The following is an 18617-nucleotide window of genomic DNA, read 5'->3' as shown; positions in this document are numbered from 1 at the left end:
TTCGTATAAAGTTAAATAAATAGACCCGCACGCTCTATGTGACATAATATAAGTAGAATGTAAATTATCACATAAGACGTTAAATATGAGGCATGTATCTATTTGTTCAACCTTAAATAAATTTAAATTCTTTTATGTGTAGAATATAAATATAAATTAAAAATAAAATAAAACGTCTATTTATGTATTATACATACTGCATAATGAAAGTGAAATTACAAATACTGTAAATTAAGTCATATATATGATTGTCGGTTATCTTAACTTTACCTAACACTTTCCTTTAAATAAGTCCACACATTAAATAAAACACCCCACTTTTCTCCTAACTTTTCATTTCTTCATTCTCAAAAATCTCAACAAAAAAAAATTAACCATCAAAATGTCCAATATTTTCTCCATAACTCTCTCAATTTTCTTAATTTCATCAATTTTCTTCCATTTCTCCACAGCATTAGGTGGTGGAGTTGGTGGTTGGACACCAATAAATGACTTAAATGCCCTTGATGTGGTTGCAATTGGGGAATTTGCTGTGAATGAACATAATAAAGAAGCAGGGACAAAATTGGAATATCAAAGTATTGCAAAAGGAGAAAGTCAGGTTGTTGCAGGAACAAATTATCGACTAGTAATTAATGCTAAGGATGGAAATTATGTACGTAAGTATTTAGCAATTGTTTGGGATAAACCATGGGAGAAAGTTAAGAAACTTACTTCTTTTAAACAAATGTAAGAAGGAATTCAGGATCTCGAGTCAGTAGATTCAGAATAAACCTAATTTTATGATATATGGATGTTTTTAGTATATGTATATATTGTTCGAGATATGTATTGGTTAGTGACTTGATGAATTCAGGATCTTGAGTCGGCGGATCCAGAACAAACGTGATCTTATGGACTATGTATTGTTTGAATGTTTTTGTATCTGTATATATTTTTCGAGATATGTATTGGTTAGTGACTCGATGAATTCAGGATCTCGACTCAGTGAATTCAGAACAAACGTGATCTTATGTATTATGGGGTGTGTATATATATATATATATATATGCCTTCTCTAGTTGATTTTTCAAAATCTGCGATAACTGCTAGTCTAAATACGGCTTCAGTTTCTTTAGATACTCTTCTAAACCAATTATCATATATATATATATATATATATATATATATATATATTTTATTTTAATATTTTTTGTATATGTATATATTGATCAAGATATGAATCGGTTATAATTCGAAGAATTTAGAATCTTGAGTTTGTGAATTCAGAATATACGTGATCAATGTACTCATTTTGACATGTGCATGTTTTGAACTTTTTGTATGTATTATGAGGATTCCTCGTGAAATTGATTAGTTTTATGCTGGCTTTCAGCCTTAACACAAAATTCCTTTTATTTTAATCCAGATAAAAGCAACTAATTAGAACCAAACCAATCTTATATTTGTTGAGAATAAAATGTGATCTTATGATATATGCATATACTGTTTGAAATATATTTTGCGGGAACTTAGCATTTAGTTTTACGTTCTCTGTCAATCTACTGCAATTTTTTTAATCAGACGAAAACAACAATAACTTTAGTTGAACTCGCAAAACTCATCCTAAATTCGTGAAGGAAATATTTTAACTAGTCAAATTTGTAGGGTTATAATACTTGTTTGAATTTTCTGGTAGTTAGGATGTGTAACGTTTGTAACTCTTGTAATAAACGTAAAGAAATATGAATATTTTTGTTTTGTTCTGTATACATTATTTGAAATTGTTGTATCCCTTTCGTTTTGGACAAAGTTTTCAATTTGGAGTCTAAATCAACATTAAGTCATTTGGATCATTTATATTGAATATATAATCCTCACAATACATGGTATTTATTAGTTCTAGATGATATTATGTTGATCTACGAAAATACGAGTATCAATCAGGAGTTTAAATTATGGAGTTCTAGAATGAGCAGCTCCGTGCATTAAGCTCTCATTATATCATTAGAAGTTGCATATTTCATAGATGTGATATACAAGTTTTACAATCCAAATATGAGAAATTTTAGAGGTAGAAGTTGTCTATAATTAAACTAACGAAGGGAGACAATCAGGGGCGGAGCTATACTTGGCCGAGGGGGTTCATCTCAATCTCCTTCGACGAATTTTTTTTACTATTTATACATAGTTAAAATTATTTTCTATGTATATACAGTAGAGGCTGAATCCCCTTTGATTAGTTCTTATATTTACTTCTGACCCCCTTAAAAAAATTCTGGCTCCGTTATTGGAGACAACGACATTAAAATAACATTAGGTGATTTCTTTTCATCCGTTCTAGTTTTGGTGGATAGATTTATTTGATATCTGTTGCTGGTGGGAGGTGATAGGTATCTTCTGAAACTAATCGAGGTGTATGCAAGCTGATTCAAACATCACGATTAATCGCTATTAATCTGTTGCTGCTGGTGGGAGGTGATGAGTATCTTATGAAATTAATCGAGGTGTATGCAAGCTAATTTGAATCGAGATGTATGCAAGCTAACTCGAACATCACGATTAAATATGTTGTTGGTGGGAGGAATCGAGGTGCGTGCAAGCTGACTCGAACATCACGTCACCACGATTAATAAAAGGAATGCATTATGAGAAACACAAAGCAAAGTTGATATTCCATGGTATATCCTGACTAGAGAGCCCGTTTGGATGGAATTAAAATTTGGTCAAACTAGTTTTTAATCTCTTTTTAGCTTTTTAAGATGTTTGGTAAAATTAAAAAGTGATTAAAAAAAACTAAAAACTGATTAAAAAAATTAAAAAGTGAGAAGCTAGGTACACCAGCTTTTTGTTTTTTAGATTAAAATTCTTTTAGATTTGACCATAACATTTACCTTTTTATCCCTTATATTTTTCACCAATTTCAATTATATCCTAACTTATAGCCTTTAAATCTATATTTTTTTCTTTTTTCTCTTTGGCACTTCACTTCCTCTCTTCCCTCTAATGTCCTCTTCATCTTTTTTCTTTGTTTTCATCAAATCCATTATTACATCGGAGGTTTGTTCAAAAATTTTATTTTAGAATTAAAAATTATAAATAATTCACCTTATTTATGGTGTTAACAATTTTAAGGACATTTAAGTCATTTTAACAATAAAAAAGTGTTTAACATCACTTGTTTACCAAACACATCAACAACTTTTTTTCAATTTCAGTACTTCTATCCAAACACTTATATGTTTAATTTATAAACACTTATTTTAAGCTTTTAATCAGTTAAGCTGGAAAACAATTTTTTTAATCCTATCCATCTGAGGACTATTCTAGCTAAATTAGTTGAAAAGGACCTCTTTCATTTTAATTTCATATTCAAAGATTGTAATAATGAATGGAAGAAACAAAAAGATAGATTGTATAAATAGATGTGTTTGGAAATAGGTAGTAAGACCAAAATTAAAAATAAAAAAACGAGTGGCCAAACTATAGATTATTCATGTGACCTTCAGGCTTCAAGGTGGAAAGGTCTTTTATTTAATTCATTGTACAACTACTCCATATACCTCTAACTTGATTTGATTTAATCATTCGATATTTAAAATTCATTCATTTGACTAATTTGAATTTGAATACGCCATACAAATTTTGTTATGGGGTTTTTTAGACACAATGATGGAGCCACCTTGGATATTGCAGGGAGTTGTTTTGAACCCCTCGACGAAAAATTATACTATTTTTATATGGTCAAAAATATTTTTATGTATATATTGGATGTTGAACTCCCTTCGATCAGTCTGTATGTTTACTTCTAACCTTCTCAATGAAAATCTTGATTCCGCCACTGTTTAGACCTTTCAAATATATACTACCAAGAATTATGGTGAATAGATAAGATTGCTGCACCTTTCTCTCTTTAATGGACTTTATACGACATAAATTCAGAATAATCAGAACCCCATAGAGATATCAGACGCTGATTATAAAAAAAAATGCAAAATAATTACTTTCTTTTTTAGGACTCGAACTTGAAAAAAGAAAGAAAAATGATGCACCAAATTGATGTAAAGCAATGGTAGGAATAGACACAATTGTTCTTCACTAAAAGGACATTTTATATTGGATATCCCCACATTTCCACATTCCAATTTATATTGGATAAATACATATGTTTGTATTTTTTAATATAAATACGCGATATACTCAAAAGTTATTAGATTCGATCGAACCCTCATCTTACATTATAGCTCTGCCTTTGATTATCACGCGATCATGTTAATTAGAAGAAGAATAGAATATTGAGTTTTTAAGAACATGGTAAACTTAGAAATAATATTTTCAGAATTGATGGATGCATTTTTCTAAATCTATGTTATTTTTTGAATTTTCCCTGTACTTAATTTACGAAATTACACCTAATATATTATTATTGTTGGTTTTACGGACGGAAAAAGGTTGAGTTTTTTCTAAAAGTTCTTTCAATTTATGGAAATAATTTCTTTTCCTTAAAATCTGCCTGATAAAATTAAACAAACATGATTTTTTAAACAAACAAAAGCTAAGGTACTTTGTATATTATTTTGAAGATTTTGTGTCCCTTGAGATTTTCAAAAGAAATCACTTTTCAAAACAATCTATAATCTATAATCTATATCTATATCTATAATATATTAAAAGTGTGAAGGGTCTTAGAAATATAATTTCTTTTCCAATATCTACAAAACCTAATCATATTCAAAAACCAAAAAAGAAAAAAGAAAAAGATTTTTCTTCCATAAAAAAAATAGTGATACAATGTGTGAAACTAAAAAGGAAATATAATAATAAAAACCCAAAAAACCTTTCCCATCTTCCATCAAAATTGTGTTAACAATTAATTTCAGTTATAAATTTTTTGGTTTGATTATTTAATTTAAGTAAGAATTCATAATATTTAACACTTCTAAATCAATTAGAATTTTACCTTTTATATATATATATATGTGTGTGTGTATATATATATATATAAGTCTACAATTCTATTTAACTAATATTTTGGATAAAAAACTACTAGAAACATACCTCTACTTCTACTTTTTCTTCTTATTTAGCTATTAATTAAAGTTGTCTTTTTTTGTGTGTATTCATTATTATCATCTTCTCCATCTTTCTTTATTTCTTTTAATTAATAACTTTAAAGATTATATGTAAATTCTGATTAAATAATTAACAAGGCAATGAATTCTTCTTTTTTGATAATCTCTCGTGTTTCTTTTTCAATAGAAATTCTTTTATCAAAAATTGAAAGAAATAAGCAAGTCGTCACCAAATGAAGTAGTCAAAAATATCAAAGGTTTGTCTCTTTTTTTTTTTTCCTTCCTTTGTTTAACTGTGCTTTGTTTTAGCTATGTTATTTAAGTATTTCTTTAGTATTATGGTTGAATCTTTAATTAAAGTTGTTAGTTGAGTTCTAAATATAACGGTTATAGTAAGTGTTGAATCTTGATATGCATAACTTTTGTTTAAAAATGAACATATAAATTTAGGATTATAGTCGAATATTTCAATTTTAAGCTTACTAATTAAGTTTGAAAGTAGATCAAGTACATTATTCATGCCAAATCGAGTTTAATCTATCTACCTACTATTATAAAATCCTAAATATAAATGTTAGTTAACAAAAATATCTTTTGAGAAATCTTCTCAATATATTAAAAATGGTTGATAAATTAATTGGGTTGAACGGATTAGTTGAGGAAGCTTCTGAAGAAGCTGACACGCCTAAACAATCCAAACAAAAGGATAATTGTGTTGATATGAAATTAGAGAAGAGATTAAGAAGATTAAAGAAAGAGAGAAGAGGTGAAAGAGAATGTACTCTCCTTTATAAATTTTCTTGTGTTTAAACTAACATATATGCTTTTCAATTGACTAATTTCTACTTTGGATAATAACTAAAAATTGTCCTAATATCAAGATGCTAACAAACAAAAAGTATAATAAATATTTTGAAACACCGTCGTGCTTTTTATAATTGAATGATTTTGTAAAATTAAACTCACTAAATTGAGATACACGCGCAAGGCGCGTATATCTAAACTAGTATTAAAAAATGATACTAGTTGACTTGTGAACAAATTAAATAATAATAATAACAAGTGTTAATGTTCCTACTAATTATAGATTAATATAGATTTGTTAGGTTATTCTTCCATTTGATTTTTCTCTACGCACATATTTTTCTAATAGGAATCAAAATCGAATATTAACTTAGATACTTTTTTTTTCAATTGTATTCGATATTCAGAATCAATCGTTTTAACGAATTCAGATTAAGCACTTTGAGTCCATTAAAATAGAAGTACTCTCGTATTAAAACTTCTTTTGTTAATAGAACTCAAAATCAAAACTTTCCGTCAAGAAGGATCTTTTCCAATTCAACATATTCTTTGATGATTCCTAGTTAATATTTATTGATCGAACAACTACCTAAACAAGAAATATATCAATTTAAAGAATACAATTTAACTGAACAATTACAAATTTAAATGAATACACTTACCTAATACGTATAGCTTACAAATATATATATATATATTTATTTGACATAAACACTATGAATAAAAATAAAAATATATATTGACATGGTTCTAATAAAAAAGTTTCATTATTGCTGCAACGTGCCATCTTTAGGGTAATCACTTGAATAAAATAGTAATTGATCTATTGAAAATGACTTACAAAAATTATTATGTTAAGATCATTGATACACAATAATTGTTAAACAAATCAATAAAGGTTTGACAAACAATTCTTTATGATTAATAATTCCATTTTAATATTCATGAATTGACCCCATCTTTTAAGCTTTATATATATATAGTTACTATTATTTTAATGAAATCAACTTTTTCACTTTTCATCTCTTTTTGTTGTTTAATTAATAGTTAGTTATTGTTAGTTACTGCTTAAAAACTTCCATGAAAACTTGAAATAATATTAGGACACAATTGAATATCAATCCATCTTTAATTTGAAATCTCGGATTCTCAAATTATAAAAATAAATAAATTTGGTTGAATACGTCACACATCCCCTCAGATATAGGTCTTATAATACAAGAATTAGATTCAATCCAAATAAGAATTATCGAATATTAAATGAGAAATTTAAAGAAAATGAGAATCATAAATCTGGTTGCTATAATATTTTAGAATTAAAGATTTCTTATTAGTGTTCATAGTAGGAAGGATTGAAAGTAATAAATGGTAATTTAGGATTTTAACATAATCATCAAAAATGTATACTAGTATATTCTTTTTCATAGATGACTTGTACATTTATTTTTGTAATTTTCCAATTTTATTGTCTGATCAACACATTTTTGAAGAATATACATTTCCTTTTTTTGTTTTTGATGTACATTATTCTATTTTAGATTTGATATATTTGAATTTGAAAAAAAAAAAAAGAAGCAAAAATGTTCCTACCAAAAATAAATAATTGATTCGAGAGAATGATCAAACACACTAAAATCCAACGGAAGGTAATAAAGGAGATTTTTTCGCACTATGCAAAAGCCTAACAGAGCAATGTTGCGTGAAGATGGAAAGGCTAGGGGTCAGAGGCGGAGCCAGCCATGGTTAGGGGGTTCGGCCGAACTCCCTTTGACGAAAAAATATACTATTTATATATGATTAAAATATGGTAAGCTTTTCTTTATAGCGATCATAAAATCCACAACCACTATTCTTTGAGTGTCCATTGAATAATTTTGTTCTTTTACAATAACTCGTAACAATAAAAAAACAGAAAAAGCAGTCGACAAGTTCGTTGCAACGAGCTCAGATTGAAAATAGACAAGTCCGATCCGACAAGGTTAAAGTGAAAAGAGATAAGTCCAATCCGACGATCATAAAATTGAGAACAGACAAGTTCGATCCAACGAGTTTAAAGTGAAAGAAAATAAGTTCTGTCTGATGAGATGAAAGTAAAAGTAGATAAATTCGATTCGTCGAGCTCATAAAGAGAATAATAAGTCTAATTTGATGAGCTCAAAGTGAAAATAGGCAAGTCCAATCCGACGAGCTCGCGAGTGACAATGCTAGTGAGGGTAAATAAAAGAGAAAATGTAAAGTGATGTGTAATAAGAATTTTTGGCATATGAGAAAACTACAAATACTAGTATACAATTTGAACTACTCACCTGAACCCACCATAGATCAAATCAAGATTCATTTTCTCCAAAACCCCACAAAAATCCTCACCAAATCTTGATCAAAAAATGAGTAAAAATCCAACCCCATCAAGTGTAACTACCATTAAACCACTCTAAAACAATTCAAGAATTCAATTGGTACATTAAAGATTTGATTTTTATTGGTTTATCAGGACCAAACTCACAAACCCCACAAAAATCTCATCAAATCTTGGCCAAAAAATGAGTAAAAATGGAACCCCATGAAGTGTAACAGCCATTGAACATCAAGAATTCAACAAAAGGTTTGATTTTTATTGGTGTAGAAGGGAAAATCAAAGCAAAAAGGTTTGGTTTTTTTATTGATTGTTATTAGTGTGTGAGGGAAAATCAAGCAAAAAGATTTGATTTGTTATTAGTGTGAGTGGAAAATTAAGCAAAAAGTTACGATTTTTATTAGTGTGTGAAGGGAAAATCAAGCAAAAAGTTTTGATTTTTATTAGTGTGAGGGAAAATCAAGCATAAAGTTATGATTTTTATTAGTGTGTGAGGGAAATTCTAGCAAAAAGGTTTGATTTTTTATTTTTATTGGTTTGTGGGAAAATTAAGCAAAAGGATTTGAGTTTTATTGGTGTGTGAGGGAAATTCAAGCAAAAAGTTTGGATTTTTATTGGTGTGTGAAGGGAAAATCTAGCAAAATAGGACTCTGTTTATCAGGGCAGAAAGGGGGGAGAGCTTCTGAGCCACAACAAAATGTGGTGCAGAGGCTCTCATCCCCAATTCCGGCAGTGGCTGCTGCTGCGACATCGTTCAGAGAGAATAGTTTTGGTGCTGGTGATGGTACAAAGATGAAGGCACTGTTTAAGACTAAACCAAAGACTCCTGTTGATGTTGTTCGTCAGACTCGTGAGCTACTTATGTTTGTTGAACGGGTTAATGATACTCGTGAAGGGAAACGAGAAGAAAAGGTTTGAAATTTTTGAATTTTTTAGTTGATCATTGATTGATTGATTGGTTGTTACATTGTGTAATTTGAATTGCTTTTGAAATTGGCTTTAGTTTGTGAATTAGTGAGATGAATTGAGTAGAAATAGATGTAGAGGATTCATATAACCGACTTTTCATGTGACTAGGAGGTTACGTGTTCAAGCCGTTGAAATAGCTTCTGGCAGAAATGCTAGGTAAGGTTGCGTATAATAGACCCTTGTGGTCTAGCCCTTCCCCAGACCGTGCATATAAAGGGAGCTTGGGTGCACCAGCTGCCTTTTATATACCGTCCTCAACTAATTTGTGTGAGTCAATGCTTGTGCATTAGCTTGTTTTGGTATCGTCTAGCTTGTGTTGTTATCGTCTTATGTATGTTGAGGAAGTTAATGAGTGATGAGAAAACGAGAAGGAAAAGTTTGAAATTCTTGATTCTTTTGGTTATTGTTATATTGTCTAATTTGTCTTGCTAATTTGTTTGTTGAGGGTGAGACTTTTGAAATTGACTTTAGTTTGTGAATTAGTAAGAGGATTTGAGCAGAATTGTATTTAGAGGATTCATATAGCCGACGTCAACTAATTAGGTTTGAGACTGTATGAGTCAATGCTTTTGAATTAGCTTGTTTTGTGGTGTTCTTAAGTATGTAGAGCGGGTTAGTGATACTCGTGAGGCAAAAGTGAGAAGAACAAGTTTGAAATTTTTGATTTTTTTAGTTGACGATTGATTGTCGCATTGTCTATTTTGTCTTGCTTTTTTGTTTGTTGAGGTGAGGTTTTTGCAATTGCCTTAGTTTGTGAATTAATGAGTTGAATTGAGTAGAAATGGATATAGAGGATTCATATACCCGGCCTCAACTAATTTGGTTTGAGTCAATGCTTTTGAATTTGCTTGTTTAGTGATCTTCTTATGTATGTTGAGGGAGTTAATGACACTGGTGAGGGAAAACGAGAAGAAAGAGTTTGAAATTTTTGATTTTTTAGTTGAAATGATTGATTGTCACATTTACTTGAGTTTGAGGGTCTATTGGAAATAGCCTCTTTACCTTTGAAGGGGTAAGGTTGTGTACATACTACCCTCCTTAGACCCTACTCGTTAGATTACGCTGGGTACGTTGTTGTTATTTGTTGATTGATTGTTACATTGCATAATTTGTCTTGCTCTTTTAATTGGTGGCTTCCTTTTTGTTTGGGGTGAGACTTTTGAAATTGGCTTAGTTTGTGAATTAATGAGCTGAATTGAGCAGAAATGGATATAGAGGATTCATATAGCCGACCTCAACTAATTTGGTTTGAGATTGAAGTTGATTGATTTAGTTCAATGCTTTTAAATTAGCTTATTTGTGATTTTCTTATGTATGTTGAGCGGGTTCTTGACACTCGTGATAGCAAACGAGAAGAAAAGGTTTGATTTTTATTTTTATTTTAGAAAAATTGTTACCTTGTCATATCTTGTATCTGAAGAAAAACAGGACCTAGAGCAAAATATACAAGGAATTATATCTTTGAGCGCCTAACTAGTTTGGATTTGAGGCATAGTTGATGATTGATTGATTACTTGTTGGAGTAAGTGTTTTTTGAATTGGCTAGTTTGTAAGAAAGTGATCTGAATTTGGCAGAATGGATATAGAAGATTCATACAGCCAAACTCAATTAATTTGGTTTGTGACTGAAATCGATTGATTTGGTTCTTTTGAATTAACTTGCTTTGTGGAAATTTCAGAAATGGGATAGCTTTAGTTGGTCCAATTTGGATCTGGTTCATGTGCTTGTGATCAAAATTTAATTTTTAATTCTGTAGTGGATTGATTTGGTTCAATTTGGTTGAATGGATCTTTTGAATTAGATTGCTTTGTGATTTTTTGAGGAATGCAATAGCTTTAGTTAACGCAATTTGGATCAGGTCATTTTCTTGTATCAAAATTTTATGTTATTTTGTGGAACTCTAATTGCTAAAAAAAGAATGGAAGTGGTGGATAAGTTCTTTCTAGTGATATGCGGTAGAATTGATTTGTTCTCTACGTTTTGGAATATTGTGATTGAATCAACAGTGAGTCAGTGACAATGCCACTATTTTGAATGTCGCTGATATAGATTCTTAATAATTTGGGATATATATATATATCACAGTACGGTTATATGAAGTATGAACTATTATTTCGTTTTGATTATGTTTAGTATTATATGTGTTATGCATTTTTGGTTAATCAAGTTATACACTTTTTATTCTTAAATACGTATCTGCAGATGTTGGAGTTAAGCAAGTCAATCCGGGAATTAAAGATTATTCTTTATGGGAATGGTGAATCCGAACCTCTTGCTGAGGCTTGTGCTCAGTTGACCCAAGAATTCTTCAGAGAGAACACGCTTCGGCTGATAATTAATTGTCTCCCCAATTTGAATTTAGAGGTAAGTTAACATCTCCTTTGGGTTCAGAAAGTTGCTTACGGTCAGATTGTCTCGTTATTGTCACGTCAGCAGGGTTTTATTTATGTTTTCTTTCTTGGAGAGAGTGTAATCTGTTTTTTGTTCTCTGATCTTTATGATGGTTCTACTACATTATTGGATCATTTTGAATTGTGGTTTCATTTCTGTTAAGCCTGTTGTCTTGCCTTTTGTCTTCTCCTTATTGTCCTATTAAATGATGTTTCTATTTCACAGACCCGCAAAGATGCTACTCAAGTTGTAGCAAATCTGCAGAGGCAGCAGGTTCAGTCACGGCTGATTGCTTGTGATTACTTGGAAGCAAACATTGACCTGATGGACAAATTAATATTAGGGTAAGCTACAGTAAACAAGATGTTCAAAATGTGGTGTCTTGCTAGTATGATGCTTTGTCCGGCATTGTCAAATGCGTCGTGTTTACTAGTTCTCCATATGCTTTAGTTTTTCTTACCTTAACTTTCGGGCAGACGTTTCTAATCTGTATCCATGTGAAAGCTAGGTTAGATTATTTGGATAAAAGAACTCATTTTTTAGATATGGACCTTTAGACTCGAGGTTCTTTCTTTTCCTTGTACAGGTAAAAAGAAGTTCTTGTAGTCCTTATTTTCTGTTCTTCATTTTGTGTTTAATCCTTGTCATCAAGATTTTCTTTTGCTTGAAACACTTTCCTTTCTGATCCTCTAGAAATATCAACTCTACACCACGACAATGCAAGAATAAAATTGAGATTAAGTGCAGACCTTATTTTCTTTATTACTCCAAATGTGAGTATTTAATGGACCTTTATGATGTCATCTGCGTGGCCAGTCAAGTTTTATCACATAAATGGAACGAGATAGTATTTTTCCGCTGCATTTTGTTGGATAGCTTAAATTAAATTGAGATTAAGCTCAAACCTTATTTTCCTTATTAGTCCAAATGAAAGTATTTACTGGACCTTTATAATGTCATCTTCGTGGCTAGTCAAATGTTATCAGGTGGTATTTTTCTGCTGCGTTTTTGCAAGCAGTTTATTGGATAGGTTCTAGGACTTTGACGTTCGTGGGGGCAAAAGATGTTTCTGAGGATTCCTGTTGCTAATCTCCTGGCCGTGTGTTTGCTGTTTTCTGATGATCCTTTTTGCCTGTCATCTAGGTATGAGAATACAGATATGGCTTTGCATTATGGTGCAATGTTGAGGGAATGCATTCGCCACCAAAGTGTCGCAAAGTAAGCCACATGAACCTATTTGAGTTTTTTTTTCGTCTTTTTGTGAACTGTCAATTTTTTTTTCTTTGCTCCTTTTAAGTTTATTGGCGTGTGTTGATTTGTTTTTCTGATCTTCTGGTGAAATAATTACTAGTTTCTTGGAGTAATCTCTTTCTAGTCCATGACTATGGCTTGGATGGAAACATAAAAGAGTAGCTCCAGGTTACTAAATGTGTCTTTTTTCTGAGAACTTGCATTTGCTCTTTGTTTTTTTAGGTATGTCTTGGAGTCTGAGCATATGAAGAAGTTTTTCGATTATATTCAGCTGCCAAATTTTGACATTGCTGCTGATGCTGCTGCCACATTTAAGGTTAAACGCTCTTGATCATGATTCCGGAATAATACTTCTCCTTCGCTATCACCCCTCATTAAGTTAGGAGAAAAAGCAGAAAGTGAAGCCTTTTTGTTACTTTAAAGTAGAAAATATTCAATAAGAAGTACTGTATTAGTTTCATGGGAATTCATTCACCAATGCTGTCATCCATATTTATACGAGACAGTTATTGTGGAATGGGGTGATTTGCTTCTCCTAGATGCAAACACTTTTTTGCAAAGTGGTTCTGCAAATTGTAGCTTTTCCTATTCCGTAAGAACTAGCTTATCATGACTACTGTGATATTATCGTGACCGGCTTGTACTTCTTGCTCAGGAACTCTTGACAAGGCACAAATCAACAGTAGCTGAATTTCTTTCGAAGAATTATGACTGGGTAATGAAAGTTAATTATTTGGATACGTGTTTGTATTGAACGTGTCCAAGCATATTGTTTTTTGGAAGAATTATGCTGCCTGTGGCTTTATTCTTTGTAGTGTATATAGAACTCCCACATCCAAAAGGTGAAGGTGGCGGAGATGCGAATATTGCGATGGATGTGTGGACATACCAGGAAAGATAGGGTGAGGAATGAGATTATTCGGGAGAAGGTGGGAGTTGCCTCGGTAGAGGATAAGTTGCGAGAAGTGAGAATACGTTGGTTCGGGCATGTGATGAGGAGGGGCCCTGATGCTCCAATGCGAAGGTGTGAGACTCTGGCTATGGATGGTTTTAGGCGGGCTAGAGGTAGACCGAAGAAATATTGGAGGGAGGTGATTAGGCATGATATGGAGCAATTACAGCTTACAGAGGACATGATCCTTGATAGGAAGGTGTCGAGAACGCGGATTGGGAGCGCGGCGGTAGTAATAGGGGAGTTTCTGGTTCGTAGTGTTGTGGCTGTAGTTTTTGGGGCTAGTGATGTCGGCTTCTTTGCATCCCGTACTAGTTTATTATGCACTTATCTTTTGTGTTTATTATACTGTTAGTTTGTTTTGTGTACCATACTAGTTTATATGTGCTTACTTTTTGTATTTGTTATACTGTTATCGGTCCTAAGTTGGGGCCTATCGGAAACAATCTCTCTACTTCACCTGAGGTAGTGGTATGGTCTGCGTACACTCTACCCTCCCCAGACCCCGCTAGGTGGGAATACACTGGGTATGTTGTTGTTGTTGTTGTAGTATATATAATTCTCCCAAGCTACTTCTTCAATACTAGTTCCACTTATGCTATTAAGTTCTTTTGTTATGATTACATGATTGTGAAGTAATATTTTTCATTCTCGAGTGTTTCGCGGCAATGTGTCGACCCCTGGGCAGTAGTGTTAACTCATACACCGTCTTCTGTTTCTGGTTTCAGTTTTTTACAGAGTATAACTCAAAGCTGCTCGAGTCTAGTAACTACATCACCAGAAGACAAGCTGTCAAGGTAAGGGATTTGCCCCCTCTTTGACGTGGAAATATTCGGTTGTATAGCATAGTTCTTGTAATTCTGGCATGAGGTTTGTTTCTTTGGAATCTGTCACATTTTGCACAGAATTCCAGTGCAAGTTTGGGAAGTTACATTATGAATCATTAACGTACGAAGTGCATTTCTTTTGTTAAATCCTCCGGATCTGACACAAGTGAGATATTCTGCTGACTTGAATGCTGATATGCATTTTGTTGGAGAATCTTTTTCTCTTCTTTTTGCACCTTTTTTCCTCTCAGGGATGTTCATTCGCAGTTTTGTTTTATTAACTCTTTAAAGGATACATAGCAGTGTTATCAAAAGCAAAAAACGCGAAAAAGCTCTAGTGTCTGTTGGGGCTTTAAGCGCAAATAAAGTGTGTGCTTTAATGAAAAATGCGCAAAAGAAGAAACAATACAAATGTATATATGTGTGTTTAGTCCAAGACTAATAATTATAAGCATGACTGCAAATATATGAACAAAGAAACTGAACGAAATATCAATTATTTTATGTCACCTCTTCAGAAGAGGCTCATTAACAAGGAAAAACATGCCTTAGAACCTTGATGATGACATTGAAGCGCCCATTAAGCGAGGGGAAAGACTCAACACGGGCTTAAGCGCCTTTGACAACACTGATACATAGTAATGTACATTTTAGGTTGAGTATTGGGAGGGAAACCATTCATATTAAGAAGATAGGAGGAAGTTGTAATCTGTACAAGGCACACCAGATACTCTGAGGTGGAAATGCCATACGGATAGAATGTACTGTTAAGGATTTTAGTCTGTCTACGAGGTGGTAATATCAGCCATTGCTGTAAACTAAGAGCTTTGGAAGATTATATATTAAGGTGGCTGGTTTCTGCTGGCTGGATACCTACCTACCTATGAAGGTTGCATAAAAAAATTACAAAGAAGGGATCTTTTATTTTTGTTAATTGTGTCGAGAGGCATGGAGAATATATTACTAATTTGTTGCTGCACTTGTTTCGTGGCGATGCTGTGAAGTTTTAACCATATATTATTTTGTAAACAACACTCTCGTATGGTGGTTAGGCGGGAGGGTGAAAAAGATAATAAAAGCATATGGAATGTCCTTCCTGCACGTATATTTTGGGTTATTATTAATAGAAGATACGTGAGATTCTTCGAAGGAAAAACTGAACCATTACATAGGCTTAAATATAAATGCAGGTTTGGCTTTTGGTGTCGTAGAAAATATATGACTTAGAAACTTTAATTGGTTTCCTCATATCTCAATGTTTGAATTATATGATTTGTGGAAATGACTTTTAGTAAATATACATAACTTTTCTTAACTTTTCAAAACAATAAAGTTTTCTGCTTTACTGCTGCAGCTCTTGGCAGATATGTTATTGGACCGCTCAAATTCTGCCGTAATGACTCGTTATGTTTGTTCAAGAGACAATTTGAGGATTCTCATGAATCTGCTCAGGGTATTGACCCCCCCTCCTTTCTCTTGCTCACTATCACTGTTTGTTTTTTCTTTCCTCGTGTCTCTTTCCACGTCCATGTTCTTTTGGTGCAGTTACTTCCATCTTCTTTCCATGTCCGTGTTAAATTTGGACGTTTCAACATGATTATGAGTCTTGATTTCGGGATGTCTATGAGTTGATTTTAGATTATAATCTAACATGTTAATATGAGAAAGTAGGAGCGTAACATCAGCCAGTCGCTAACAAATGTTCCAAAATAGTATTGCTTCTATCGATATTGATTGATGAGTTCCTCTTTGGCAGGAATCGAGCAAGAGTATCCAGATAGAAGCGTTTCATGTCTTCAAGGTACGTATCTACTCATGTAACTCCATTCATCAAATGCTTCGTCTCTGACCTTATAAAGCTTTGCAGCTATTTGCGGCAAACCACAACAAGCCTCCCGATATTGTTAGCATCCTTGTTGCAAACAGAAGCAAACTCCTTCGCCTCTTTGCCGATTTTAAGACTGAAAAAGGTACGAAAACATACCATGTCATGTGAAACCACGCTTCGTCATTGTCCTTACTCGCCTTTATTCTTGTGTGCAGAGGACGAACAGTTTGAGGCTGACAAAGCGCAAGTTGTCAAAGAAATCGCAGCCCTTGAACCGAAGGAAAACAAATAAAACGCAGCATGAGAAACGCTCGTGAACTCGATTTTCGAGTCGTTTTCTGAGTTGTTGAGCTGTGTTGTATGTTGGCTTAATACCAAAAACATATGGTGTTTCTTTCCCTGCTTTTGTCAGTTCCATTTCTTCTCATTAATTTCTGGTACATCACAGTATGAAATATAAAGTTTCTCATTTGAACAATGAGAGCAGTTTTAAACAACTTTCTCCATTTTGCTGGTGTAGATTTGCCAAGGGTTTATCGGAAATAGTCTCTCCACGACATGGGAAAAAGATATCATTTTGTTTTATTTCGACTCGATATAACAGAAAAAGATTTGCGGAAGACATGACCCTTGATAGGAAGGTGTGGAGAGCGCAAATTAGGGTAGCGGGGTGAGGGTGAGAGTGCGTCAGTAACAATAGGAGAGCGTTCTTTATTTGTGTCTGAAGTTTTTCGTTTGTGGTTTTTAGTATTTTATCTTGTGGCTGTAGTATTATTTTGCAGATTGTACTAGTTTATATGCATTATGATTTTTGTTTGTTATACTGCTATCGATTCTAAGTCGGGGGTTTATCGGAAACAGTCTCTCTACTTCATCTGAGGTAGTGGTATGGTCTGCGTATACTTTACCCTCCCCAAACCCCACTATGTAGGAATACACCGGGTATGTTGTTGTTGTTGTTGATATAACACATAAATATGTCATTTAACTTCGTGTGATTGGAATTTATGTCTATCAAATTTAGGTGTGCACAAGTAGATATTTAAATTATCATAATGTTGAACGAGTAGACACACGTCCTACACGGTGCGTCTCGCATGAATCGCCAACACTAATTAATTAGTTAATTTAATTAGCAATACTAATAGCCCATCAAGAAAAAACTACCCTAACCCATTAAAAAGGAGGGGAAAAAACTGAAATTCCCCCGAGAACCGTGGGCTAACATTTGTCTATCTGGCTCGAAAATGGTCCGTTCGTGCCGTTTTGCATGTTTGACCATCCGGACAGTCCCGCTGGCCTATCCTTCTTCGCTCCTCAGCTTGTCAAGGGGCTTAGGTAGATTTTCGACCCAAAACACGGTTGGGCCCTGAGCACACCTCAAGAATCGTGGGCTAACACCCAACACTTTGGCTCGAAAATGGCTCGTTCACGTCGTTTCGCCCATCTGACCACCCAGACGGCCCACCCTACCCCATTTCTCAGTTTGCCCTGGGGAGCCTCGGTTGATTTTAGACCCAAAACACACTTGGGCCTCGGCCACAAGTCGAGAATCGTGGGTTAACACCCACCGATTTGGCTCGAAAATGGCTCATTCCCGCCGTTTTGCCTGTTTGACCACCTAGATGGCCTTGTCGACCCCGCCGGCCCACCTTCGCCCGTTTCTTAGCCTGCCGGGGGGCCTCGATCGATTTTTGGTCCGAAACACGTTCGGGGCCCCAGCACACCCCTAGAATCGTGTGCTAACATCCATCGATTTGATCCGAAAACAACCGTTCCCGCAACATCAATTTGAATGTGGTTGGTTCTTTCTTTTGAAAAGACTACCAAATCGTCCATATAAGGTTCTCATATGTTACGATTTGAAATTGAAATCGATACAAAGGTATTATAACAATTGATATTTGCAGGTCCTTGTCGAAGATGTTGCGAAATGTAGAGATTAGGCATAGTTTTCGCGAAAGAAGGGCTCCTTGGTAGACAGAGAGTTACCTGATACTTGTTGATAGTGACAGGTGGTGATATCCCGTAGATTTAGTCGATGTGTGCGAAATCTAGCCTAAACATCACGGTTATAAAAAAATAAAAGGGGTTGAGCTAGATATATATGATTATTTGACTACTATGACAATTGCACCACCAACTTATCAACAGCCTTCTAGGTGGGACTTTTCGTGTAACAAACTAAGC

The 18617-nt window shown here is 33.4% G+C and overlaps 1 protein-coding gene across 1 annotated transcript; it reads left to right on the top strand.

Annotated features, from left to right (window-relative positions):
- Nucleotides 1-8023: 8023 nt before the first annotated feature.
- Nucleotides 8024-16924, top strand: LOC107850945 (putative MO25-like protein At5g47540). Its single transcript, XM_016695806.2, has 11 exons — nucleotides 8024-9120; nucleotides 11381-11542; nucleotides 11795-11913; nucleotides 12713-12787; nucleotides 13043-13136; nucleotides 13476-13535; nucleotides 14501-14569; nucleotides 15954-16052; nucleotides 16356-16400; nucleotides 16467-16569; nucleotides 16643-16924. Exons 1-11 carry the CDS (start codon nucleotides 9001-9003, stop codon nucleotides 16717-16719), a joined length of 1023 nt encoding a protein of 340 aa, XP_016551292.1. The 5' UTR covers nucleotides 8024-9000; the 3' UTR covers nucleotides 16720-16924.
- The last annotated feature ends 1693 nt before the right edge of the window (nucleotides 16925-18617 follow it).

Source organism: Capsicum annuum, chromosome 12 (genome assembly GCF_002878395.1).
Source record: "Capsicum annuum cultivar UCD-10X-F1 chromosome 12, UCD10Xv1.1, whole genome shotgun sequence".
Classification (NCBI taxonomy): domain Eukaryota; kingdom Viridiplantae; phylum Streptophyta; class Magnoliopsida; order Solanales; family Solanaceae; genus Capsicum; species Capsicum annuum.
The sequence above is the reverse complement of the archived record's forward strand: the minus strand, read 5'-3'. Positions and strand labels throughout refer to the sequence as shown.